Below are 26,698 nucleotides of genomic sequence, written 5' to 3' on the forward strand. Positions count from 1 at the left end.
TCTTGTTCCTCCTTGTTAGGCCCTAAGGGTGAGCAGTGGCCCCTCTAGGCCAGCCAGCCGGAGCACCCGGTGGCACAGATGTTTGAAAGCGCGTGGTCTTTCGGGGAGCCCGGGTGGCTCAGTCGGTTAAGTGTCCGACTTCGGCTCAGGTCATGATCTCACAGTTTGTGGGTTCGAGCCCCACGTCGGGCTCCGTGCTGACAGCTCAGAGCCTGGAGCCTGCTTTGGATTCCGTGTCTCCCTCTCTCTCTCTCTCTCTCTGCCCCTCTCCCGCTTACACTCCTGTCTCTCTCTCAAAAATAAATAAAATAATTAAAAAAAAAAAGTTGAAAGCCTGTGGTCTTCCTGCCTTAGCACTTTTTCTGAATGAGGAAGATGTTCCAGTGTTTTGGCTTTAAGCCTTAGGGGGTACATGTCCTGTGTATGGGGTTGGGGATGAAAGTGACCAGAGATTGATTACGCAGAAGACGAGAATAAGCGAAGTCATTGGTGATGCCAGAGAGAGCCTGAGAAGAAGTTGTTTTTTTTGTTTTTTTTTGCAATCCATTTATATCTAAAATAGCAAGGAATTCGTGTTTCTTTTTGGGGAAGTTGTGTCTGGTGGCATCTGCATTGGTGGAAAAATAGGCCGCCCTGGCCCAGTGTTCCAGATCTAAGAACCTTAGCTATTTGTGAGTGACAAAGGAGGAGTCCTGCTTTAGAACATTACGGCCTTTGCTCCTCATGGGTCCTAATGCCTTTGTTGGTTTGACCTCTTTCAGGTTAGCCTGAATGACTCCCACAATCAGATGGTGGTGCACTGGGCCGGAGAGAAAAGCAACGTGATCGTGGCCTTAGCCCGGGACAGCCTGGCACTGGCGAGGCCCAGGAGCAGTGACGTAAGTATTGGTGGTGTTCTGCACACTCCTGTGCCTCCAGCACGCCCTTTTGGAACCTGGTGGGGTTATCCTGCCAGAAAAAACAGCGGGTAATTAGAGAAGGGATGGGGATACGTTTTACAACAGGGGAGAGACTCTAGAAGGTACCAAATACCCCCTTGTTGGTCGAACAGAGGGCAGTGCGGTCAGTTTTGCAGTGAGATCCACGGGATGTGTGATTACTTTTGTGAAGTGATAGGGTATGATCTGGCTCGTTGCGTCTGCTCCACGAAATGCGAGAAGTGCATTCCGGGCGGGGCTGCGCGTCTGCCGCGGAGCCCGAGGGGGAACCCCTTACGGTTGGGTGGGTGGTGTGGATTCCGATTCTTTCCACGGTTGGCTTTCGGTAGCGTTTAATCGTCCAGGTGCTTTGGATGTGTGAGACCAGGGGTCACAGACCCAAAGGCCCACGAGAGACCAGGTGGGTGGCCTCCACATTTACAACACTCTTATGTCCCCCCCGAGAGAAACGATCTCTCCCGTTTTTCTTGCCGTGTGTGGCCTCCTCGTACCCTGTGGGTCGTTTTCCCGCTTGGGTAGAGATACAGGTTCAAGAAGCATTCCCCCGTATGTTAATTTGAACATGGTGATTGATCCTTGGTCTCCGTGTCCTAGAGACACGAGGAAGTAGAAGGGATTTGCGTGCTTTGCAGGGGCCTGCTGTCATCGGCCCCAGCTCTGGTTGCCGTGGGGGGCCCGGCGTCGCCAGATCTGATCTCCGAGAGAAGCTCAGAGATCGGGCTTTTTCTGTGAAAACTGCTGAGTCTTACAAGTTGGCAGCTCATGTGTGGTTTTCACAAATAACTTGGGCGGGTCAAGCACAACGTATGTGAGGGCCAGAGCTCGTCCTTGAGTCCCAGCAGTGCGGTCCCCGCTCCAGACTTCCCCGTGCTGGAAGAGGAACAGCCCCTGCCTTGGGTCAGGGACCGATGTCACCACAGGGTAAATCTGTGGACAAAGAAACACAGTGTGGAGCTTTGTTTCCTGTGCCCCCTTGGCCAGAGGAAACCTCCTGCTGAATTTGCTGGTACTGTCCCATTGGCCTGAAGGATACACTTGTAATTCTTGCGTATAGATTTGGTCTCAGTGAGGTCCCTCTCTGGGTATCCGCTGTCTGGGTCACATGAGCTCCGAGGTGGGTGACTGGAGGAAGCACTGGGGGCTGTTTCCTAGTGGGTACAAGCGAGGCAGCCATGGACAGGGAGGGCAACAGAAGGGCTGTGATGCATCGCTTTGCCCAGGGTGGCTGCTGGGCAGGGGTGGGTGGGAAACCACTGTATTGACAGCCAGGTTGGGTGTAGTGCTCTGGAGGACAGCTGGACTTACTTGGGGGCAGGGGCTTCGGCCCCTTTGTAAGTGTGATCAGGGTTTGCAAACACAGATGGCAGCGTATGGATGCCGTCCGTCCCGTGAGGCCCACAGGCACCTGCGGATGTACGTATCTCACAGGAAACAGCTCTCTGCCCTACTGTGTTGAGAAGTCCTCCTTAGGGTTTTTTACACATTAAAAACATTCTTTATCTAGATTATTATTATTATTGTTATTTTCGTAAGATAGGTAAAAGCGCTTGCTGGACAGACAGGAGCCTGGAGACATTAAGTGGCCTGCATGAGGTCGCTCGGCATGTCTGTGGGAGGAGAGCGGCGGCTAAGGAGGCCCGATCACGCGCTGTCTGTGTGAGAGTGTTGTGTTTCTGGCATGGCCAACTTGTCTGTGCTTCGGCCCCCAAAGCCCCACATCCTGGGAGCCTCGTCAGTCCGAGGTGGACCGGGATGGCCGGTCACCCCACGAATTGCCACTCTGCCCAAACCCGGGTTCTCACGCTAAATATGTGGGTGTATCTTCCCAAGAAGCCATTGAACAGTCCAAGTGATAAACTATTCTGTAATGAAATACGTGATAAGATTCGATGGAAAGGAAACGCAGTGCTTGGAGGTCATAAATAGGAGTGGTAGAGATTTCCCCCGTCTGTATACAGGCTACGGTGAAGCCTTGGCAGCTGGCAGTGAGATGTTCTGATGTGAAAAGTTAATGCAGAAATAATGACTCAGAGGCTGGAGTCGGTGGTGCCGGGATAGGAATGATCCAGACTTTCTTCAAAGAAGACTGGGAACACGGCTCATAAGGCCCCGTCGGCAGGGCAGAAGGGAAAGAGCCTGCCCAAGTGAGGGACTGGGTGGCTGTGTCGGAGAACGGCCAAGTCATACCTATTCAGTATATACAAAAGGGCTGGATCTGAAATCCCGGAAGGTTTGCTTTTAAACAGATTAAAAAAAACAAGACAAAACAAAAAACTGTCCTGATGAACTTGTAGCAAGTTGCATGAGGAATGACAGCTGAATACCATCCTTTTCTCTGATAAGTCTGGTCGACGAAAGGGAACACTCGGTGTTTAGGTGTTGTTTCTGTTCGTCCTTCCCACCTCTTTGTTTCTGCCCCGTCCTGACATAGTTTACGACGCACTCGGTGCAACGTCACTGGCCAAAGAGCTCTCCAGAGATAGTGTCCGAGGGAAGATCAGAATCCACCGGCTAAGGTTTTAGCAATGGTAGGACTTGCTGCCCTTGTGCCCAGAGTGGTGCGACGTGTGATCGGTGTCCCCCAGCATTGTCCGAGGAGCGGCGCCAGTACTTGCTAGCTCGGTCACAGGGCGGAACTTGGTAGCCCGTGGAGCTGGCGGGTGGCTGAGCTCTGGCTCTGTAATCAGCCTGCCTGGGTTTGGATCCTGGCTCTGCCGTTCATGAGCAGTCTGACCTTGAGCCGAGTCATTAACCTTCTTTTGGTCTTCTCATCTGTCAATGAGAGAGTGCTTGCAAAACCTTGCTCCTCAAAGTGTGGTCTGTGAATCAGCAGCCAGGAGTATTTTCTTTTCAAAAGGAAATTTTTTTTTTAATGTGTGTTTATTTTTGAGAGAGAGAGAGAGAGAGAGAGTGTGCGCAAGTTGGGGAGGGGCAGAGAGAGAGAATCCCAAGCAGGCTGTGCGCTCACAGCGGGGCTTGAACTCATGAACTGTGAGATCACGACCTGGGCTGAAGTTCGATGCTTAACCGACTGAGCCACCCAGGCACCCCACGTTGTATTCTGTTCCTTAGGGAGCAGTGCCTTAGAGAAGTCAGAGGGGACCAATCAGTGCAGAAACCTGTGCTTGGAGAAAGACCATGCTGTAGATGCACAAGATGAGTGGGCACAGGGTGTTTGCCCGGATTCACCTGGAGATCATAGTGGGCAGTGAGTCAGCAGCCTGGTACCACCTGGGGACAAGACTGAACCAGAATGTTCCGGTGGGGGTGCAGTGCAGAGACCATGAGGCCGTCAGCCTTCTTGGCGTTATCTGTGTGCTGGCAGAGGCCTTTTCTGGGCTTCCTGGGTGGAGGAGGGTGGATAGCTGTGCACAGCCCTCAGCCTGGGCTTTGCCCTATGGAGCTTAGTGTCTAGGTTAATCCAATAGAAATAAGAATTATGAGGACAGGATCGGGGCTCCTGGGTGGCTCAGTCGGTTAAGCGTCCGACTTCGGCTCAGGTCATGATCTCACGGTCTGTGAGTTCAAGGCCCATGTGTCAGGCTCTGTGCCGACAGCTCAGAACCTGGAGCCTGCGTCGGATTCTGTGTCTCCCTCTCTTTCTGTCCCTTCCCTGCTCTCACTCTGTCTCTCAAAATTAAATAAACATTAAATATTAAAAAAAAAAACTCTAAAGACAGGATAAAAAGATCGTGTTGGGATTGTTCAACCTGGAGAAAGGAAGAAAGGTTGATGAGTCCTTTACAAGAGCCTGGAGGTGTAGGAGGGACCCTCACATACTTAGTCTTAACTTCTAAGGAGTATAAGTCCTAAAGAGATGGAGTTTGTTTGCAGGTGTGTATTAAGGAAGAGCTTTTTGGTAGTGAGGGCTGTTGTACCTCTGAGTATGAGATGGGGCTGAGAATCCCAGAAAGGACCTGTATTTTGTTAAAGTTGGTGTTTTATCCCTTCTCCTGCACTTCTACTGCCCGGCCTGGAGATTCAGCGTATGATCTTCTCTGTAACAGAGCAACGTAAGTACGTAGAAGAGAACGTTCTCTTAGAAGAGTAACTTGCAAGAGTGGAAAGACCACTGGAACCGGGACTGGAGGAACCCGTTCAGTTTTGTCACTTACTAGCTGTTGTATGACCTTGGGCTGGTCGTGAACTTCTCTGAGTCTTAGTTTTTGTGATCTCTTAAATGGACATAATTCTTCATTCACTCACTGACTCATTGCTGTCATTCTTTTTTATTCATTTATGGGATCCATTCATTTACTTCGCTCTGTGGTCTATGATGATACTAATGCGAGAAATCTTTACCGAGTACCTGTGATGTTTCGGGTATGCCAAGGGAGGCAAAGGTGAGGCTAACCCACGGAATTTTTAAAGTTGAGCGAGAATTTATATCGGAGAATATCATATACTGAAAAATGCTACCCTAATATGACTTATCATCATGTGTGCTTCTGAGGAGGTAACACATAGGGGATTATCCATTTTGGGGATGTTGGAGCTGGGGGGTGCTGAGTTCCCTTTTCGAGAAGCCATTAGTTTATTACTTGTGACATGGGAACCTAACGGGGAGTCTCAGTGTCCATTGTGGGTCAGGAGAACGGAAGTGAGAAAGAACTACTTTATCTTTTTACCCACTCAAATTGTCTGCGAAGTTCTCAACCTGCTGCATTTCTGAAGCCATTTTTATGGTGGCCCCTTACTGTGGTGCTTGGTAGTTGGGAGCACACATGCGTAAACGCGAGTGTTCGTGATGGGGTTTCTTCCACGGTGGCCCAGATATGGGCACAGGCTCTATCTGTGCTCTTCTAACCTTGACATCTAATAAATATTAACGCCCTGTATATACTCTCCATTCCTTTGATTTTTTTTTTTTCAACGTTTATTTATTTTTGAGACAGAGAGAGACAGAGCATGAACGGGGGAGGGGCAGAGAGAGAGGGAGACACAGAATCGGAAACAGGCTCCAGGCTCCGAGCCATCAGCCCAGAGCCCGACGCGGGGCTCGAACCCACGGACCGCGAGATCGTGACCTGGCTGAAGTCGGACGCTTAACCGACTGCGCCATCCAGGCGCCCCTACTCTCCGTTCCTTTGTACCTGCCTTGTGTAGTTCATTGTTTCCATGAGTTATTGTTTGCAAATATTTGTATGCTTACATCGTGTGTAAAGGGCCTGTCTCTGTATATCTCGTGCTTAGCACAGTCCTTGCCTCCTGTCAGATCCTTAAACTGTGTTTGCTGTTGCATCAATGGGCCTGGTGGCAATACCCTTATGAGATTAGTCCAGTCCTTCCTGCTGTTGTTGGGATGCACCTGTCATTTTTCTTCAGCGCTTACCCCAATGCTCACTAAGTATTCTTAATACTGGATTCATCAGCCAGCCTTGTTTTGAATCCTCTGATTATGTTAATTTCACGTTGCATAGGTAGCAAGTCTAGGTGCAAAATACCTGCCAGCTTCTCTTCCGCCACCTATTACCCCAGGTGTAGTGGCTTTGGGATTTCTGGCTTTGGAGGCAAGCGGCCTGGATCACAATTCCATGCTGCTGCTTACTATCTCTGTGGCTTTGGCAAGTGACTAATCACGTAAGCCCCCCCCCTCCCCCCATGCCTTATCTGTAAAGTGATTTTCATCATTGCATTTGCCACGCAGGGCTGTGGTAAGAGCTACCTGAGATCTTTCACGGGACGGTGGTACAGGATCTGGCACCTCGTAAGCACACAGCGAACGACAGACAGTTATTCTTCTGTTTTATTACTGTGGTTACTGGGCAGCCAGAGACCCGGAAGCGGGAGAGAAGAAAATACCGCTGGCACGGGCACGGCTCCTGTGGCTGTTCTCCCGAGCTGTATGTAGCATTAGCCAGCGTAGGCCAACTGGGCCAAGGATCTGGTGCCTATGCATTTAACCGCCCTGCATATTTAATCACTCAGCGCTTTCTTTCTCATCTCTGGGGCTACTCTGTGGAGGCCCGGGAGGGTTTTTTTTTTTTTTTTTTTTTCTTTTCTTGTTTTCTTTCATCTTCCTTGGTGATGTAGGAACAGAACTTCCCAGCAGAGGATTGAAGGATTAGGTTACCTTTTGGGGACATTTCGACAGATGGCAAAACAAGTTCCCAGTCCCTCCCCTCCCCTCCCCAGACAACCACATTCTATCTGCCGCTGGATGTAATTTGTTAAACACTTAACCCGGCCGTGGGGAGGAGGTCAGCCTCGTCGCCATCCGTGGGTCTCCCCCTGCAGGGGGGTCGTGTCTTGGCCGCAGAAAGGAGCCTGTGTAGCAGGCATTGCCCTGCCGTCCGCCCCCCCACGTGACTGGACGGAGAGGTGCCCCACTTCTCCTGTGTGTGTCATCCCTTGGCTTCTGTCGTTTCGTGACACCCACACTTGGGATCCAGGGCGGGATGTTCACAGGTGGGGTCTTTTCTGTGGCGTTTCTCACCAGCTCTGCCTTCTTTGCCCTCTCCTCCTCCCTAATCCAGGTGTACGTGTCTTATGACTATGGAAAATCATTCAAGAAAATTTCCGAGAAGTTGAACTTCGGCGTGGGAAACAGCAGCGAAGCCGTGATCGCGCAGTTCTACCACAGCCCCGCGGACAACAAGCGTGTAAGGAAGCGCTGTCCCACCGGTCGTGACTTCCTGGGGCTTGATTCTATCCGGGACGACTGCTCTGCTAAAGGGGGGCTGGCAGAAGGACTTCCTTGTCATCTGTTTGCACCTTGGCAGTGACTGTTTTTCTGCCAACCTTGGGAGAACACGGTTGTCAGGGTGGAACTGTGCATAATCAGGCGGGCCAGGTGCCTGCCAGGCGGGATTTCTAGACAAACCTGTCGGGCTAATGCGCAGAAAATCTTCCAGCTAATGAGCTGCCCTACTCACAGGTGGCAAACGCGTTACCCATGCACGCCCCTCCCTCTCCCCAAACCTGCACCAGTGGAGGAAAGAAAACCAAGGCTGCAGACCTGCTGTGCCTCCTGATTTGTTTTCCCAGCTGGCTGGCCTGGGGCTTTGTTTCTGCAGCAGAACCCCAGGCAATTAGATTTGGAGGGAGCATTGATTTGAGATTGTCCTGGGTCCCAGAGAGGCGGCTGCAGAGGTGGGGAGGACAGGAATCAGGCAGCCTGCAAGGTTAGGGAGCTTTAGCTCAGAGACTTGTATTTGATTGCTTTCTTCCCCACCCTGGTGAGTCCTAGCTCACTTCCAGAGTTAAGACCACTGCTTCTAAGGATGCTCAGAAACCTCTGAGGTAAGCATAGCTGCTGCTTTTAAAAAAAAAAAATTTTTTTAATGTTTTATTTATTTTTGAGACAGAGAGAGACAGAGCATAAACAGGGGAGGGGCAGAGAGAGAGGGAGACACAGAATCCGAAGCAGGCTCCAGGCTCTGAGCTGTCAGCACAGAGCCCGATGCGGGGCTCAAACCCACGCACCGTGAGATCATGACCTGAGCCGAACTTTTTTGTGCATCCAGAAAGGAACAAGATCCATAGGCATCTCGGCCAGGTTAAACCTCCTCCCTGCCCACCCCCCAGCGCTGGCTTCTCCCATTTCCTGTATTCAAAATATTTAGCCACTGGTATGGCACTGACCAATCAGAACAGACCCAGTCTGGAGGGAGCTGGGTCCTGAAGGCCACGCTGCTGGGCCAGGCATTAACCTTTTAGTTGCTGGATTGTGGGACAGGACCAGTGGCCTGGACCCTTAGGAGGGACCACTCCTGGGTTTCAAGGAAGCAGCTGTTTACTAATGGGTATAGCAACAATGAAAAAAAAAATTTTTTTAATGTTTACTTATTTTTTAGAGGGGGTGGGGAGGCGCAGAGAAAGAGGGAGCCAGAGTCTGAAGTAGTGTCTGAGCTTTCTGACGCGGGGTTCGAACTCATGAACTGCGAGATCATGACCTGAGCCAAAGTCAGACGCTTAACCTGTGGGGCTACTCAGGCGCCCCTAAAAACATTTAAAAAAAAAAATTTTTTTTTTTAACGTTTGTTTATTTTTGAGACAGAGACAGAGCATGAACGGGGGAGGGTCAGAGAGAGGGAGACACAGAATCTGAAACAGGCTCCAGGCTCTGAGCTGTCAGCACAGAGCCCGACGCGGGGCTCGAACTCACAGACCGTGAGATCATGACCTGAGCCGAAGTTGGACACTCAACCGACTGAGCCACCCAGGCACCCCTATTTTTTTTTTTTAAACTAAAATAATTATTACTGGTACGTCGTGGTTCCTATCAGTCCTGCCTGATCTTGAGGAAAAGCAGCAGTTAGGAACAAACTCACCTCTTCCCTAACTCCCTCCGCGCTGAGAAACAAGGAAGGGGTGCTGGAGGGAATTGGCTCTGTAGACAAGATTGCCGGCCCTTTGCACCACGCTGCCCACTGCACTTGGCCAGGCAGCCCTGGTGCTCGGGGCTCCCACAGTTGGATGGGCCCCGTTGCCCCCAGGGCTTGACTTCCGTGAGGTGAGGAACCCTGCCCCAGGGTCCAGCTTGCTGGCTGTGCCACATCTCCCACGGAGAGATCCGTATGCCCCCCCCCCCCTTGCCTCTGGGCATCAAATAACTCTCAGATTACTCACTTTGTCAGGCTGTGCCTGTTACCATGACTTTTTACACATCGCCCCAGAGCTAACTCTCACTGCAGTTGTGGCCTTGGAACCACCCTGTTGTCCCTCTGGAATCTTCCTTTTCAGCTCTCTCTGCCCCCTCCTCACCTCCCACTGCAAGGGCACAGAGGTCTGCAAGCAGGTTCTGACTTCCTTCCTGCTTGTCATGGGTTGTGGCGAGCGGCTGCCGGGCCCGCATGCACGTCTCAGTAGTCAGAAGACAGGAAGGATGATGTTCTGGGCTCTCGAAGATGGTTTGGTGCAGTGGGGAGAGGGGCCTTTGAAGCAACAGGTCTGAAGAAGGAGCAGGGCAGGGGCCAGGGTGCTGGGGCGAGCGGGAAGAGAACTCCAGGGGTGGTTGTCAGGGAGTTTGAGGTGTCCGGGGGGACGGGGCATGCCCGCGGGGCATGCCCTCCCTGGAAGGTGGTATATCTTGGGTTTCTCGTGGGAGAGAGGGACGTGCTTTGCAGTCGGTGGGGAAACAGAAGAGGAACCGCTTTCTTGGAGAACCTGGTGGCAGGTGGAGGCCGAGCCTGGAGCAGACTGAGTGGGTTGGAGACACAGCCTTCTCTGCTGAGTTTCTAGTTCCCCAAAGAAGGTGGTCACCCCTCCCCAGACTTCTCAGGAAGGAAACCGTGACTCTGGTTGTGCCTGTTACTTCTGTTGCTTTTGCCTTTGTCCCTTGGAAGGCAGATTGCCCCACCAGACCCACCACTTCCTGAGAAAAATCACGCAGGCTGGGTGCCTTACTGTTAAGTCCTGGGTGCGGGGCCCAGGCACGTCCCCTGTGTGAAGATGTTAGGGGGGCTGTCAAGGAGTATGGTTTGAAATGGCTGAAATGACCATCAGCAGCTGCCTGGAAAGGTGAGGATGTCACACAAGGGCCACGTGGAAGCCTGAGGGGCTGTGTACCTGTGCAAGGGGAAAGGAGGTGCTGGGTAGGCGAGCAGCTGTGGTCCAGTGGTTTTGCTTCATGATGGAGATGGAATGGCTCGGGGGGTCATGTGAGCGTCTGGGTCTATTTTCGTACCTGCCAACAGCCCCACTTCCTTCTTCTCAGCCTTGTGTGCTGCTTCCCTGAAGCAGTGCACAGCCCTGGCCACCCGCCAGTGCTGCTGGCCTCACAGTGCCCCTGAGGTCAGCCACGCAGTGTCTGCATACGCCTGGGGCTCCTTACAAAAGGCCCCCGAGTGTGCAGCCAGGCTTCCCGGCCTCGAGAGCTGGTCCTCTCTCTTTCCCTTCCGGAGTTATGTTCCTTCATTGCCTCCTGTGTGCCCTTTGTCCCGTCTTTGTCCTGCCTTTTTCCTCCCCTCAGAACTGGAGAGAATCACTTGTGCTAAGATGGAGGTGAATTCTGTAGCTTTTTTTTTTTTTTTTTTTTTTTTAAGTTTAAAGTGAGAGAACGAGAGAGAGCAGAGGAGGGGCAGAGAGAGAGGGAGAGGGAGAATCCCAAGCAGGCTCCGCACTGTCTGCAAGGAGCCTGATGCAGGCCTTGAACTCGCAAACCGTCAGATTGTGACCCGGGCCAAAATCAAGAGTCAGATGCTTATCCGATGGAGTCACCCAGGTGCCCCTTCTGTAGTTTATGTTTCTAGAGTCTTTGTAGTTTAAAGAGGAAACATAGGTGTTTGTTTCAATACATTTTTCAAAAAGAGTTTATTTTGAGAGAGAGAGAGAGAGAGAGAGAGAGAATGAATCCCAAGCAGGCTCTACGCGTGTCAGCGTGGAGTCCGACATGGGGCTCGAACTCACGAACCATGAGATCACGACCTGAGCCCAAACCAAGATCCGGATGCTTCACTGCCTGAATCACCCAGGCACTCCACGAAGAAACATAGTTGTAAGCTAAGAGCTGAATATTCAGTGACTGCCGACAGGGTAGGGAAGGTGGGTATGCGTGAGGACGCTCCTGAAATCACATCGCCCAGGAAGCACTTGGTAGGTCGGGTTGGCTCTTCCAGCAGATCTGTGGGGCTGGCCTCGGGCAGACTTGACAGCCAGGCAGGCTGGGGACCAAAGGCAGAGTAGGATGTGCTGTACTTCCTGTCACGTGCACACGCAGCACGGTTATGTAACCACGTGAAGCCACACGTGCCCGAGTGCCGGCTGGAACCCACGGGTGTGTGTGGGGCTGGGGATTCAGCGAGGTTGGATCAGGGAAGTAAAGGCCTCACGGGGTACTTGGGGTTGGAAATGGAGCTTCAAGGACAGGCATGATTCCAGTAGCTACGTGGAGCTGGCGGGAGTCGAAGAGGGGGAACAGGCCACGGGCCGAGACTTCAAGGGGCCGGCGTATGTGGTTTCTGTGCAGGCGGTGGGGAGATTCACTTCTCAGGGGTGGAGCGTTTGCACCGCGGTGCTTTGGGGTATCGGGCAGGTGCTCATCTGAAGATGGTCGTGTTGGCCTTTGGCCTTGAGGACAGTAGGGAGCCATAGCAGGGTCTGAGTAAGGGGGCTTGCTGTAAATAGTGTCTTATAGGGAAATGTGTGTCCTGGCAATATGCGGACGCATTAGAAGGGGAAAGATTAGAGAGGGGCCGGGAAGGGAACCGTCGTGGTAATACAGGCATGAAGTTGCCCAGTTGCTCAGCCAGACCTCGAATCACCCGCTGAGCGTTTCGCACCCTGCCAAGCCCTAGAAGGCATGAGAAGGACCAAAACCCAGTGCCCGGCACCGGTTTGCTCGGGGGCTCCACCAGTAGGAAGTGGGCCACGCTTGGCAGCACCGGGGATAAAAAAAAAAAAAGGAGAGCGGAGAGTGTAAAAAGGAAAACGTGGCCGGCTGGGTGGCTGATTGGGAGTGGGGGCCGAGGGAAGGCAGTGGAGTGCCACCCGTAACGGTGAGAACTCGGGCCGGGGGACGGGGTCGCACGCACAGAGCTGGGGACGTGGCCGGAAGGTGTGGGAGGGCTCGGTTTTGGACCCGGCGAAATACCTCGGCGCGTTAGAGGGGAGATGCCGAGGAGGGCAGCAGTCAGGGTGAGGCCGTAGATTAAAGGTCACCACACGCCTGATCGTGCCAGAGGAGGAGAGTCGAGGATGGGGTGGTCAGGTGTGGGGCGTGCAGGCGTGGCATGATTCAGCGTTGCCACGGGGCGGGGGAAGGGAGCTGCCCGCAAAAGCTTGAGGAGCGGAGTAAGAGAGGAGGCGCAGGAATGAGCCCCGGGGAACAGTGTGCATGAAATTCAGGAAATGCTGCCTCTGTTGGAGCCGGAGAGGGAAGGCTTGGTGGATGGACTGTTCAGGGATGGGCTCTGAACCAGCCAGACACCGATGTAGATGCTGCCTCCTGGGTCACCTTGGCCAGTGAGCTTCTCTGCACTTCAGTGTCCTCGGTCAGTAAAGGAGATGACACGAATAGCTAAAGCCCTGACTTGCCATGAGTACCAGAAGGATGGAATTTGGTAAGGCAGGCACACGTTTGCAACTCAGTGCCTGGCGCACGCTGAGCGCTCCTGACACCTTTTGTTGGATTGTTTGTTTAGAGTAAACCCCGTGCCCCACGTGGGGCTCGAACTCACGGCCCTGAGATCAAGAGTTGCGTGCTCCCCCACCTGCACCAGCCAGGCATCCCTGTTCTTGCCGCATTTAGCTGTTATCAGGAACGATAATAAGCTAATTTTTAGATAATGATCTAATAAGCTTAGATAATAAGCTAATTTTAGATAATAATCTAAATTTTTAGATTTTTTAAATGTGACACCTGTCGAAGCCATGGAGTAGATTTCTAGAGGAGTCTTTTTATTTATTTTTATATTATATTTTAGTTTTTGAAAGTTTATGTTTGAGAGAGACAGACAGACAGAACAGGGGAGGGGCAGAGAGAGAGAGAGAGAGAGAGAGAGAGAGAGAGAGAGAGAGAGAATCCCAAGCAGGCTCAGTGCTGTCAGCGCAGAGCCTGATGCAGGGCTCCAACTCGCGAAACCACGAGATCATGACCTGAGCCAAAACCAGGAGTCGGATGCTTAACCAACCAAGCCACCCAGGTGCCCCAGAAATCTTTTTAAACCGAGAACACTCCCTACCTTAGGAACCAAGATGGTTTCAGAGCAGGAAGATGGGCTCTGTTACTTCTAGGGAATGCCTTCGTGCCAGAAATCATGATGGTCCTCTTAGGATCATGACTGTTGTTACAACATTGCATTTGCTTATGGTAGTTTTTGGTTTCAAAACATTTACTAGCCTCTCTGGTTAGATTTAATTAGGCTCCTGCAGACTTTGGAGTTTTGCATTAGGTGCTATGGAGGAAACAGAAAAACACATAGAGCGTGTTCTTGGGAATTGGGGAGGGAAAAACCAAAGGGAAAGGAGCAGAAGCAGCGTGCAAGCGAATGCAGAGCATTAGGACGTGCCTGAGCTGTTAGCACCAAAAGGATTCTGAACAGAAGATTGATCTGGGTCAGATGCAGCCAATTAGGGGGCGTGTGCTTGAACGGATTCCTTTGGGTTGTTGATTTCGGGGACTGGCTGGCACCCGAGGAGCTGGGTCCCTCTTGCTCCGGTTCACGGTGACCCTCTGAGCCGCCCTTGCCCTTGTGGGAGCAGGAGGCTTTCCTTCAGATCTCTCCTGTGCGTTCAAGGCCTGCCACCGTCTGTGCTTCGTGATCCGATCCCTCAGGCCCTCAAGTCCGGGCTGGACTTTTTTTTCCGCCCGCCCTTGTTCCCAAGCCCAAACTGCCTCAGACTCGGGATGTTCTTTCCCTGTGGAAGTCTTGCCCGCCTTTTACAAGGGCCGGCTCTTTCCTGGAGTCCTTTCTGGTCTCCCAAACTGGAACTAATCTGTGCTCTGTGCTCCTCGTAGGACTCTGTCCATGGTGTCTAACTGAATCGCATTTTCCCTCGAGTTGTAGTTATCCACGGTCGTGTCTTTCTTTCTGCCACTTCGGACCCTAAGGATTCTGTGTTTTCACCGTGGCATCGTACCATCTGGTCCGTGGTGAACATCAAACGCACATTTGTCAGGTTGAATTGCCTCCGCCCCTTCCCCTCGAGAACTCTTTATTTATTTATTTATTTTGAGGGAGAGAGAGAGAGAGAGAGAGAGAGAGAGAGAGAGAGGAGTGTGAGTGAGTGCAAGTGGGGAAGGGGCAGAGAGAGAAAGAGAGAGAGAGAATCCCAAGCAGGCTCCGCACCACCAGTGCAGAGCCCGATGCGGGGCTCGAACTCATGAACCGTGAGATCGCGACCTGAGCCGAAGTCGGACCCTCGACCGGCTGAGCCGCCCAGGCGCCCCTCCCCTCGAGGACTCTTTGGGTTGGCCGTCACTCTACAGTCCGGCTTGTGCAGGGGCTAAATAGGGTGCCGCCCCTGCTCCCCCAGGCTGTTTCCTGCCGTGCCCCACAGTGAGTCTGCCGGCCCCACTGGCTGCACGGTCCTCCGAGCTGCCCTGTCACCTGGCCTCGTGTCAAGGAGAAGCTCATCTTCCTAGATGGGTGTGACTTCAGGGATTTTCCTGGGAAGACATGCCCCGTAGCTGCTCAGAGGATGGAGGGGTAGTAGAAACAGTCCTGTCTGGTCCAGCAGGTCTGAAGAGCAGGACTTCTGTGTCCCCGCTGCCGGTAGCCACCGTCCAATTGTGACCGAGTGACCTGCCAGAGAGGGAGAATGGCCAAGTCAGCTGAGAGAAAAGAAAGGAAGGCTTGACTCGCGCCGTTACCTGGTTAAAGGAAAGCAGTCTTTGGCTCTGTCCCAGCCCGTGCCGCACCCCTTCCTTCCCTGAGCCTTGCTTGGCAAGCACCGGCATCTCCTGGCCCGGGGATGGCGAGGAAGCCGCAAGGAGGCCCCACAGGCCCCCAGCACCGCACGCGCTGTGAGAAGCGGGGCTGTGGGTGGCCCTGGCCAGGTCTGCTCTGAACTTGCCTTTATTTTTATTTATTTATTTTTTTTCTTCTTGCAGTACATCTTTGCAGATGCTTATGCCCAGTACCTCTGGATCACGTTTGACTTCTGCAACACCCTCCAAGGCTTTTCCATCCCATTCCGGGCGGCCGACCTCCTGCTGCATAGCAAGGCCTCCAACCTTCTCCTGGGCTTTGACAGGTCTCACCCCAACAAGCAGGTAAGGGAGCTTCTGGAACATAGGTGGGGCTTCTCGAGTTTTCTGCTCTGCCCGTGTGGATCGTGTGGCCTCTGAGTGACCTCCCCCGGCCCCTCCCTCCCTCCTCCCCCAAGCTTAGCCTTTGTAACTATTATTTCACTTCCCATGGCTAAGGAAAACTAGATCTCCCTGGCACTTTCAGAATGCATCCCGGCCAGGGGGTGACGCCAAGCACTTGGCAGGCCCTGTTAAACATCGTGCCTTTCTTTTTTTTTTTTTTTTTCAATGTTTATTTATTTTTTTGGGGACAGAGAGAGACAGAGCATGAACGGGGGAGGGGCAGAGAGAGAGGGAGACACAGAATCGGAAACAGGCTCCAGGCTCTGAGCCATCAGCCCAGAGCCTGACGCGGGGCTCGAACTCACGGACCGCGAGATCGTGACCTGGCTGAAGTCGGACGCTTAACCGACTGCGCCACCCAGGCGCCCCAAACATCGTGCCTTTCTTGGTGTAGATGCACCTTTGTGGGTTTTGGGGGTAAATCGAAGCTCTAGAAATTAACCAGAGAGAGCCAGCTAAAGAAGGGTGGACTCTGAGCTCTGCTGGGACCCCTTAGTGAATTTCTGTTCCACCTTTCCCATCTTCTACTGTAAACACACTGATTTTGTACCATTTAATTGAAATGACCATTAAATTTAAAATTTTTCTTCTTTGTGCGTGTGCGTGCATATGCATATGCATATGCATATGCAAATATAAATGTGTGTGGTTTTTCCTCCTTGAACCTGGATTTGAAGGAAAGCAAGATGGGGAGAGAGCCCCTGTAGGATTTATATCTCAAGGTTGAAACTTGCCAAATCGGCAGCATTGGTCTGGTCTAATCCTGTGAAGCCTGTAGACCCTGTGGGTTTGGATTAATGATGACTTTTGAATGGCTTTGCTCAGAGGAACCTTGGAACCTTTCTCTTTCTTTGCTGGTTGTTTAACGAAAACACGATCTGTTTACACTTACTTGCCTTAGGGAGTAACCTAAGTAAGGCTGGGTCAGTTTACCAGTATAGGTGGATAATTGTTTTTTTGTGGTCCCCTGCTGCTGCTGCTGCTGCTGCTGCTGCTGCTGCTGCTGCTGCTGCTTTTTCTTCTTCTTTTTTTAAGTTTATTTATTTATTTTGAGAAAGAGAGAGAGAATCCCAAGCAGGTTCTGCTCTGCTGGCACGATCCGTGAGATCGTGACCAGAGCTGAGATCAGGAGTCGGATGCATATCCGATGGAGCCACCCAGGCGCCCCTGCTTCATAATACATGGTCACCAGGGCCAGAGGGGCTCAGGTTCGGTGTTTGGAAGTTCACGGGCTTTGGCAAAGATCAAGATCGGCAAGTTAATTACTCATGGCCATATCCTTTGTATTCAAGGTGTTTCCCTTTGGTGCTCTTTGCCTCTGTGCCTAGCCAGTGTTCTCTCTGTTCTCCTTTAGTCACCATGACCCCTTATGGTTTTCTTTCTTTGTTTCTATGAATATAACTTGTTGTCAGATTGGCTTACATACAACACCCAGTGCTCATCCTAACAAGTGCCCTCCTCACTGCCCATCACCCACTTTCCCCTCTCCGCCCCCCATTAACCCTCAGTTCTCTGTATTTAAGAATCTTGTGGTTTTCCTCCCTCTCTCTCTCTTTGTAACTATTTTTTCCCCTTTCCCTTCCCCTATGGTCTTCTGTTAAGTTTCTCAAGATCCGCATGTGAGTGAAAACCTATGATATTTGTCCTCTGCCTGACTTATTTTACTCAGCATAATACCTTCCAGTTCCATCCATGTTGCTGCAAATGGCATGATTTCATTCTTTCTCATTGCCAAGTAGTATTCCATCGTAGATATAAGCCACAACTTCTTTATCCATTCATCACTCGATGGACATTTAGGCTCTTTCCATCATTTGGCTATTGTTGAAAGTGCTGCTATGAACATTGGGGTACAAGTGCCCCTATGCATCAGCACTCCCGTATCTCTTGGGTAAATTCCTAGCAGTGCTATTGCTGGGTCATAGGGTAGATCTATTTTTAATTTTTTGAGGAACCTCCACACTGTTTTCCAGTTTGCATTCCCACCGACAGTGCAAGAGGGTTCCCATTTCTCCACATCCTCTCCAGCATCTAGAGTCTCCTGATTTGTTCATTTTAGCCCTTACGGGTTTTTAAGGACACTGTTTCCTAAGCGGGAAGAATGGAGTGTAATCCTTTTGTTTTTACTCTACCTGAGGGCTAGTCTTGAGTAAACTGTAATTTCTGATGATCTGTAAATGGAAGATAAGCCCCAGTCATTTTTTTCTTGTAGTTCTTGAGGTCTTAGTAACTATGGGGAGGAACTTCCCTCCCTGCCCTTGGAGTAATCGAGCTGGCCCTGGTAATCTCTGTGCCTGTCTTCACAGCCAAAGTGTTATTTAAGGTGGGGATTGAGGGCCAGGCCATTCAAGTGGTGGGTGCTGCTTGGATCCTGATTCCTTCTTGTCCTTTTGGTCTTTACAGCTGTGGAAGTCGGATGATTTTGGCCAGACCTGGATCCTGATTCAGGAACACGTGAAATCCTTTTCTTGGTAAGTCGTCCATCAAAGGAGTTAGAATTACATAATCACCTTTTTTGAGTTCTGGCTCCTTCATGGAGGACACACCTACCCTCACCTGAAGTGCAAAGCCTGTGGTTCAGAAAATGCACGCTCCAGACCTGGGAGTTAGAGGTACCAGTATAATACACCCAGTGTGGGAGGTGGTGGGGGATGAGAAAGGAAGGCTATTTGTGAGAAAAGTGGCAGAGCTTTTGCGTTTTTCAATCCATCAGGGGACCCAGGGGAATCTCCAAGCACTTGCATGGATTAGAATTTCTAACGACCTTCACTCTTCGAGCATGATAACAGAAGTGTGGATTTTTCTGTATAGAAAATTCATTCACTTGTTCATTCATAACTTTTTTTTTTTTTTTTTTGGCGTTTGCTGAATATAAAACATGCTAGATGCTTTAGGGTAGATGTTGAATAATTTATGGCCAGAGTTACTAAGGAGACCGCAGCTTAGGAGGTAAGAAAAGACATTTTGTGCACAGAACACGTTTGGAAAGAAGCACAGAAGTCATGGACGTAGCAGGAGAAGCCAGAGGAGGGACACAGTTCTTTCCAGATGGGAAGGCCACAGCTCCATAGAAAAGCTTGCTGTTGAGTGAGGATGTGTGCGGCAGGCTGGAGGTCGCCGGAGGGCGTGGAGGTGTGCGGGCTGGGATTCCAGGCAGGAACAGAATGGCCCGAGGCAGAGATGAGACACTGTGGTCTCGGGTGGAGAGCACCGAGTCTGACTTTTGGACCGTATGTTGGGGGTGAAGTTTGGGGGAAGGGATGTGGGTATCCGAATCTGCAGTGCTTGGTAAAGGAACCTGGACTGAATTCTGAAAGCATCGCGGAGCCATTGTAGGGTTTTGGGAAGGGAGAGTGAAGTCAACAGAGCCGCCCTTCAAGAAGTACAATTGTTTCTAGTCCTACTTGTTCCTGATCTTTCACAGTTGCAGGATGCGGGACGCAGCCTTGAATACATGGATTTGTCCCCGCGTGGGCGAATGTGCAGAAAAGGTTCCCAGAGAAGGATGTGCTGGGTCAGTGGGTCACTCCACCGGTTCAAAGTTGATTCTTCCGAGATAGACACTTGACCTTCACTGCCCCCAGTCAGCTGCTCCTGTAATCTTCCCCATTTCACTTTCTAGTTGGACAGGGCAAGAACTTTGAGTCGTCACTGATTTCATGTGTGTTTCACGTGTCACATCCCACCTACCAGGAAATCCTGTCGTCTCTTCCTTCGGTTTATATCCAGGATCTTTACTCCAAGCCACCACTGTCACTCATCAGTTGTCCACCTGGTCTTTCTGCTGCCACTCCTGTCCTTCTGCAGTTAATTCTCAGTACATGGCCTGGTTGGTCTTCCTAAAAACAGGTCTGATCTTGTTCCTCTCTCTGCGTTGAACCTTTTAATACGCACCAACGTTTCTCTCAGGTTAGTACCAAGTACGTTCCTACCACGGGGCCTTTGCACTTACTTTCCTCCCTGCCTAGACAGCTCTTATTCAAGATATACGTATTGCTTACTCCCTTACTTCATTCAAGTCTGTTCACATAACCCTTTCTAAGCGAGGCCTATCTTAAGGATCCTACTAAAACTGCACCTCCTCTCCTGTCATTGTCTGTACCCTGCTCTATTCTTTTCTTGCGTAGCATTTACCAAGATTTTTAGGCTAATCATTTGTCTTTCTCTCAATAGAAAAAAAGCTCCACAAGGGCAGAGGCTTTGGTCAGTTTTGTGGACAGCTATATCCCCAGTGAATAAAGCATTGAGATTGTGACTTTGGTAGAGATTGCCAGATCTTCTATAGAGAGTACCGCATTTTGCTCTCATCTCAACCACATAGAATGGTGCCTCTCTCCACAGCCAGTATGTTAGGTAAGACATGCTTACCCTTAGTTTGCATTTTATTGTGAATGAGTTTGAACATCTTTTAACCTGGTCAAGAGTCATTTTTCTTTCTTTTTTTTTATGACGGCGTGTCTGTTCACGCCCTTTGCTCTTTTTCTATTGATCGGTTAGTCTTTTTATTGATTTCCAGGTGCTCTTTACATATTTAAGGTTAGTCTTGTGAAATGACATATCACACATGTATGTTCATTTGTATTTATAATTCTCGGTTTATCATTTGTCTTTTGACCTCTCCATGTAGTGTTAGTTAGCACTAAACGCAGAGTGGCACATACTGTTTGTGCTTCCGTTAGCTCTTTATTTGAAGAGGAATGTCTTCGAGTTGGTACTGCTTCCTTGGCGAAGGCGGTCAGTCAAGACGGAAGGAGGGGTCTCCCAGCTGAGTATCTTCAGGCGCCCCTGGACTTCCTTTTCAAAGAGGGCAGCTGTTTCTGGTCCTTTTGTTACTTTCCTTGGGCAGCGGTTGTGGCGTCTCGGCGAACTTGTAACCACAATCTTATCCAAGTATAACCTCTACCCCAGGAATACCACTAGAGCTTTCTTTTGCCTTCTTTGAGTTTTATTTTTATTTACTTATTTAGGTTTATTTACTTATTTTGAGAGGGAGAGAGAGCGAGCGAGCAGGGCAGAGATAGAGGGAGAAAGAAAAAATCCCAAGCAGGCGCCACACTGTCAGCATGGTGCCCGATGTGGGGCTCGAACTCACAAACTGTGAGATCATGACCTGAGCCGAAATTGAGAGTCGGACACTTAACTCACTGAGCCACCCAGGCGCCCCTGCTTTGCTTGAGTTTTAAAGGGACGCATTGCCCTTTGATCTGTTTAGGTAACCGTATATCAAGAGGGCAAACCAGCACGATGACCAAATAAAGGAACATCACGCTTGGGAATTTGTATGTTGTACCTTTTGCCTCCGTGCAGATACGCAGATACCTTAGGGGAAAGGACCGGCTTATCTTATTTTAGATAATCACACGTCTGGTGTCAGGGCATTTCAGGCTATTTGGAGGATTTCCCCCTAGGATTTCCCATAATATGTGAGAGCGTAATCTGACCTCTCTGCGAATAATGGCACATACATTTGTTCAATAACGCGTGGCAGCCTGGGAGCAGCAAGAGTCAGGAAGACCAATGATCTATGTAATCCAGAGCTGGAGACGGGCAAGACAGGACAGTGGGAGGGCTATGGGGGAGGGACTCAGAGGTTGCCGGTAGAGCATCACGAACGGGTGTTCCGTGAGGCCGGGTGAGGCCAGGTGACCGCGCTCACAGATGGGAGCAAGGCTCTGCATTTTCATTCCAGTGAGGGCAAAGAGAACCAGAAGTAGCGGAAGGCAAAGGAGCGGAAGCTTGTCGGTGGCCTGGCTTTCGGAAACGGGAGGTCCGAGTATGGATTGTGAAAGAGAATTGGGAGAAGGGTCCCGGCTCTTTCTATCTCTAGATACTGCCTGCTGCTTTTGTTTAGGAAAGAATAATAGAGGTGAGCTCTGTCTCAAAATAATCTGAGTCAAGGTCCCTTCCTCTCTGCCTTTTTAAAAATATCTAGCAGCTTTGTTTTAATTTGCATATCCTCTAGGGTAGAGGAAGTACTTTAATCAGTACTTCTAATTGTGGAAAAGCAGAGAACATGCCACAGCACCCCCACACATACGCACCCGGAGCAGAGCGTCTGATGATCCCACGTTGGGACCAAGGCTGCTGGCTTCTCCAGTGCCCTGCTGAGACTCTGGATTGTGGGGCCAAAGTCAAGTCTTCTGTTTTCTCTCCTGCTTATCTCCTCCTTCCTCCCTTCCTCCTCCCTGCTTGCTTGCTTGCTTGCTTGCTTTTTCTTTTTTTTAACATTTATTTATTTTTGAGACAGAGAGAGACAGAGCATGAACGGGGGAGGGTCAGAGAGAGAGGGAGACACAGAATCGGAAACAGGCTCCAGGCTCTGAGCAGTCAGCACGGAGCCCGACGCGGGGCTTGAACCCACGGACAGTGAGATCGTGACCTGAGCCGAAGTCGGACGCTTAACCGACTGAGCCACCCAGGTGCCCCTCTTTCTTTCTTTCTTGGAACACATACTCTTGACAGTTCATCTCTGAAGGAAGTCTATATCAGAGACTTCATTATCCTGAGAGCCATTGTGAATATGGCCCTGTGCAAAGACAGGTACAGAAGCGAGTCCTGCCTTTCCTTGGCCATCACTGCATCCTCCCTGTGAAGCTCTCGTCCCGGTTCTTCTAGTTATTTCCCCCACATGTTGAATGGTCTGCCTGGCCTGGGGTCTTGGGAGAGTTAGGAAACCTGGGGCAGATTCATCGTCCTTCCAGCTGTTGTTTGGGGCCTTATTTGGGGTGGGGGGGGGGACCCCGGTTCAGAGATTCTTCTCGAGGGAGTTTGATCTAGTCAGCGTTACAGTTTTTAAATAGCCTTTGTACCGTGGTCCACAGGTTGCATGCAGCAAGGTTCAGGTCAGCTGGGAGCCCTGTAGGACAAAAAGAAATCTAAGACGTGGCCTTTAAAGCATCTGTACTTTCTCTAGGAGGCTCAGACACGTTATGGTGAACAATAGATTACAGTGAATAAAAGGCACCACTGAGAGTAAGAAGCACCACTGTGTCAAGTCACGAGAGTGATTCCAAAATCCACCCACCCAAAGCAGCTTTGTACCTTTGTTTGAAACTCAGATAAAATACATATGAAAGGCTTGAAATTGAACACTGCGCAGATACATTGCCTGGGTTGGGAGAAGGGTGGAGAGCTTTGGCGGGGAGGGCGTCCTGGAAGAGGTGCCTTGAACTTGACCTCAGAAGATGAATAGGATTTCGAAGTGCAGATCAGAGTGCATGCAGGGAGCATCCCTGCAGAGGGGTGCTCTGTTGACAGAGCACGGGGAGTGGGGGAGCAATGAGCTCTGTGTTTCTGAAGGACCTCGGCGAGATCAGTACGTGTGGGAAAGAGTTTGTGAAGGACCCTCACGGAGCGTGACTTTGCACTGGTTGGATGATTCCCGATTGCATGGACAGGTGACAACAGCACAGGATGGACAGAAACAGAAAGGGCAGGGTCCGTTAGGAAGGCTAGACTCACTGGTTCCTCATGTGGTTTCTTCTAGAGCTGTTCTTCTGAGCACGTACCGTCCTGGGGACACACAGTCTTTCATTCTCTGGGGTTCATAACTTGGGGCCAGAAACCCCCTGACAGCCTCAAGCCGTCCATTGCTTATTGATTCCGAAATAGCCCGCCTTTTACTTTTTCTTGTTTTCATTCTTCTCAAGCATGGCCAAGGCTTGCCTGGAACCAAACCCAGGGCGCCTTAAAGAGAGCAGTGAAAAACTTGACAAAAGAGTATCCTGGGTAGACCCCACTTTCATGCCCTCCAACTCCCGTTGGCTGTCTGCACAGAAGAACCTCCATTTCTCCAATGGGGATGGTAGCAACTGCTCTTTTTCCTCTAGGGGTGTCGATCCCTATGACAAGCCGAACACCATCTACGTCGAGCGGCACGAGCCCTCTGGCTACTCCACGGTGTTCCGAAGTACAGACTTCTTCCAGTCCCGGGAGAACCAGGAAGTGATCCTGGAGGAAGTGAGAGACTTTCAGCTCCGGGACAAGTACATGTTTGCTACCAAGGTGGTGGTAAGTTGAAGGCACTAAGGAATAAAGTCCCTTTGAGTTTCCTTTCTGAGGTTTGGCGTGCTGTGATCCAGCAGGTGAGTTTACGCAAGCAGGGACTGGATTGGGGCGCCCACGGGGGCTCGACTGAGGGGCACTGGACGTAGATGAACCTTCCCGTGGGGCTTGGACGGTCCCGGGAGGTTGGAGGAGGTGGAGACGCTTAGACAACTGCTCAGGGTGTCTGTGGGACCTTGGAATTTGTCTCCTGGTAGCAAAGCCTCCTTGTGAAACACGTGCTTCTTTGGTGGGGCTCCTGGGTGGCTCAGTCGGTTAAGCCTCCGACTTAGGCTCAGGTCATGATCTCGCGGTTCATGACTTCAAGCTCCGCGTCGGGCTCTGTGCTGACAGCTCAGAGCCTGGAGCCTGCTTCGGATTCTGTGTCTCCCACTCTCTGCCCCTCCCACACTCACGTTCTGTCTCTCTCTTTCTCTCTCTCTCCCAAAAGTAAACAGTTAGAAAATTAAAAAAAAACCCCACAAACCTAAACACACGTTTCTTTGACATCCCAATTAAAAGAACACAGAAAGGAGAGGTGGGGCTCAGTGGTGATTTTCTTTCATCTCCCTGCCTGATTCCTTTCACATTAGGGTGATGTCTGGGAATTCTTGGACACATGTTAATTTCCATGGCTAATAGAATGTGTAGTCACTGGCTAGTGGGAGTTAATGCTCGAAGAAAAGCAGTGATTAAGCTTCCAGCTGTCAGTAAGTAGCTTAACTTCTCAGCCTTTGGGAAAATCGTCCCCTTGATTTGATGTGTTGGATGGAGCCAGATGCTGCAATGGAGGGCTTGCTCATTTAAACGCAGAGTTGATTATTTAACAGGGCTTGCTTTGCCGCTGTGTCAGATTGTAGGTTGCAACCGTACTGCCCTTGTGTAAAGGAAGAACCTGCCCTGACCCAGAGCAGGCTGGGCTGCTCTTTCTGGAGTGCTATAAGCTTATTTTCTCAATGGCGGCCATTCCCTTCTTGACCTCAGGCTCTGACCATGGCCGCTGGCAGGCACTTTCCTTTCCATCACACTTGACCTTAGGGACTAAGATCAGGTGTACTATTTTCCTTCAGGTTCTCACTTACTTGTATGATTGGTAGCTGGCCTGGCAGAAGCAGGCCACCCCACGTTGGGAGGACTTCGGGGTGGAGAGAGGACTTCCCCCGCAAGGAAAGCAGAGAGTAAAGGTTGCGGTGAGAAGATGTGGGGGGCTAGAGGCAAGAAAGAGTCCCCATTACCTACTTTGCAAAATGGTTTTCTTTTTATGTTTTTAAACACTTACTCATTTTTTTTTGAGAGACAGAGACAGTGCAAGCACGGGAGGGACAGAGAGAGAGGGAGACACAGAATCCAAGGCAGGCTCCAGGCTCTGAGCTGTCAGCCCAGAGCCCGACGTGGGGCTCGAACTCCCAGAGTGTGAGATCATGACCTGAGCCAAAGTCGGATGCTTAACTGACTGAGCCACCCAGGTGCCCCTGCGAAATCACTAAAATTATGGCAGTTTTTCTTCTGTCAAGCTGTTTGCATTGGGTCACTTGTTGGTCCTTCCTTTCCTGCCTTGCCTGTCACTTTCTCTCACACACGCACGGTGGCCACTAGGCAGGCACCCTTGGATTGTCCTGGGCAGAGGTGTGGTGAGGGGAGCTCAGGGTGAGAAACCAGGCCTGAGAACCGATTCCTTGTGACATGTTCTTGGCCCTCCTGAGGTCCCGGATTGTTCCCAGTCTTTCAGGGCTCCTGGATCTTTCCTGTGTGAGTTCCTTGGGCCTGAATTTTTTTATATGATTTTAATTTCCTTCTTTTGACCGAGTTGGGGCTGAGGTGGAGCGCTGTTTTACGTCCCTCTCACCCCTATTATTTCTGGATCTCACACCCAAGAGCTGAAGTTATATCCCAGCTGGAACTTTCTGTGCCCTCCACGCGGACCTAACGACTATGTCTGTTCTCTCTCGACATAGCTGCTTTGCAGACTGCTGGCAGCAAGTTTATTGTTAGTCCTGGCCAGTGGTCAGATGAGAGGCCGTGTCTGTTTTGTTCATCACTGATGTAGTACCCAGCATGCTGCTCGGTGCTTGATCCAGAGCAAGCGTGCAATAGTTGAATGAATGCCATCTTCGCCTGTCTAGTTTAGAAAGCATAGGCCAGTCGATTATTTTTGGTGGGGTGTAGGGGGTGTTAAATGATCGGTATTTTCATTGGCAACTCTCAGCTCTCTGCATGGCTTCATGGTGAGCCACCAGGTTCCAAGGTCAGTGGTGTTAGCTCGAGGCTCTAGGTCAGAGGCGGATGAGGTCGGCCACCCCATGGAAGCGTTTCTCAAATGGCGGTCTTAGAGGAGCACGCACGGCACCGTCACGCAGGGGCACGTATTCCAAATGCAGATGGCAGGACCCAAATGCATTATTTTCTGAGCGTTCCTAGGCTGCCGAAGAATCTCCAACATTCGAGAAGCTCTTCCCTGAGGCCTTCTGTCTGCAGATGCTTTCGATAATAGTCCATTCTGTTGTCCAAGGAACATTGTAGATTGGATGGGTTGATGAGGGAAGAAACACAACTGGCAGTGGATGATAAAATGAGTATTTTCTTCCTTTGAATTCCTTCCTTCTTATTACATTAGACTGTTGAGCCATGCGGATAAACAACATTGGACTTGGTTGGATAACCCTATCAGTGGGAGTGTTGAGGTCTGCAAGTATAACTTCTTATCTGGGGTGTACTTAGCACTCGGGCTGCCTGGGTGTGGGGAATTCTGAGTGACCTTAATATTAAACTGATTCAAATCAAATCACGGAGCTAATTGGAAAACCACAGAAAATTGGTCTTGGATGATTAACTCTCTTGCTTTTCTCCAGTACCATGAATGATTACAATTCTCTGCCAGTTAGCTTTTTAGAACACGTGGGGACAGCCATCTGGATTCTGGGCTGAAGCTGGTATCTGACTCTTCAGCATCCCCTGGTGCCCT

The 26,698-nt window shown here is 50.7% G+C and overlaps 1 protein-coding gene across 1 annotated transcript in view; it reads left to right on the plus strand.

The window, feature by feature from the left end:
• The first annotated feature begins 412 nt into the window (after positions 1-412).
• Positions 413-26,698, plus strand: part of SORL1 (sortilin related receptor 1) — a 153,751-nt gene continuing 127,465 nt past the window's right edge. Inside the window, exons 1-6 of the mRNA XM_040482842.1 lie at positions 413-421; positions 762-878; positions 7,415-7,540; positions 15,433-15,594; positions 18,097-18,164; positions 23,523-23,703. Of these exons, the coding sequence (XP_040338776.1) occupies positions 413-421; positions 762-878; positions 7,415-7,540; positions 15,433-15,594; positions 18,097-18,164; positions 23,523-23,703 (663 nt within the window). The remainder of the gene's footprint in view (positions 422-761; positions 879-7,414; positions 7,541-15,432; positions 15,595-18,096; positions 18,165-23,522; positions 23,704-26,698) is intronic.

The sequence above is a fragment of the Herpailurus yagouaroundi genome, unplaced genomic scaffold (genome assembly GCF_014898765.1).
Source record: "Herpailurus yagouaroundi ecotype Mexico unplaced genomic scaffold, PumYag 161, whole genome shotgun sequence".
Lineage (NCBI taxonomy): Eukaryota > Metazoa > Chordata > Mammalia > Carnivora > Felidae > Herpailurus > Herpailurus yagouaroundi.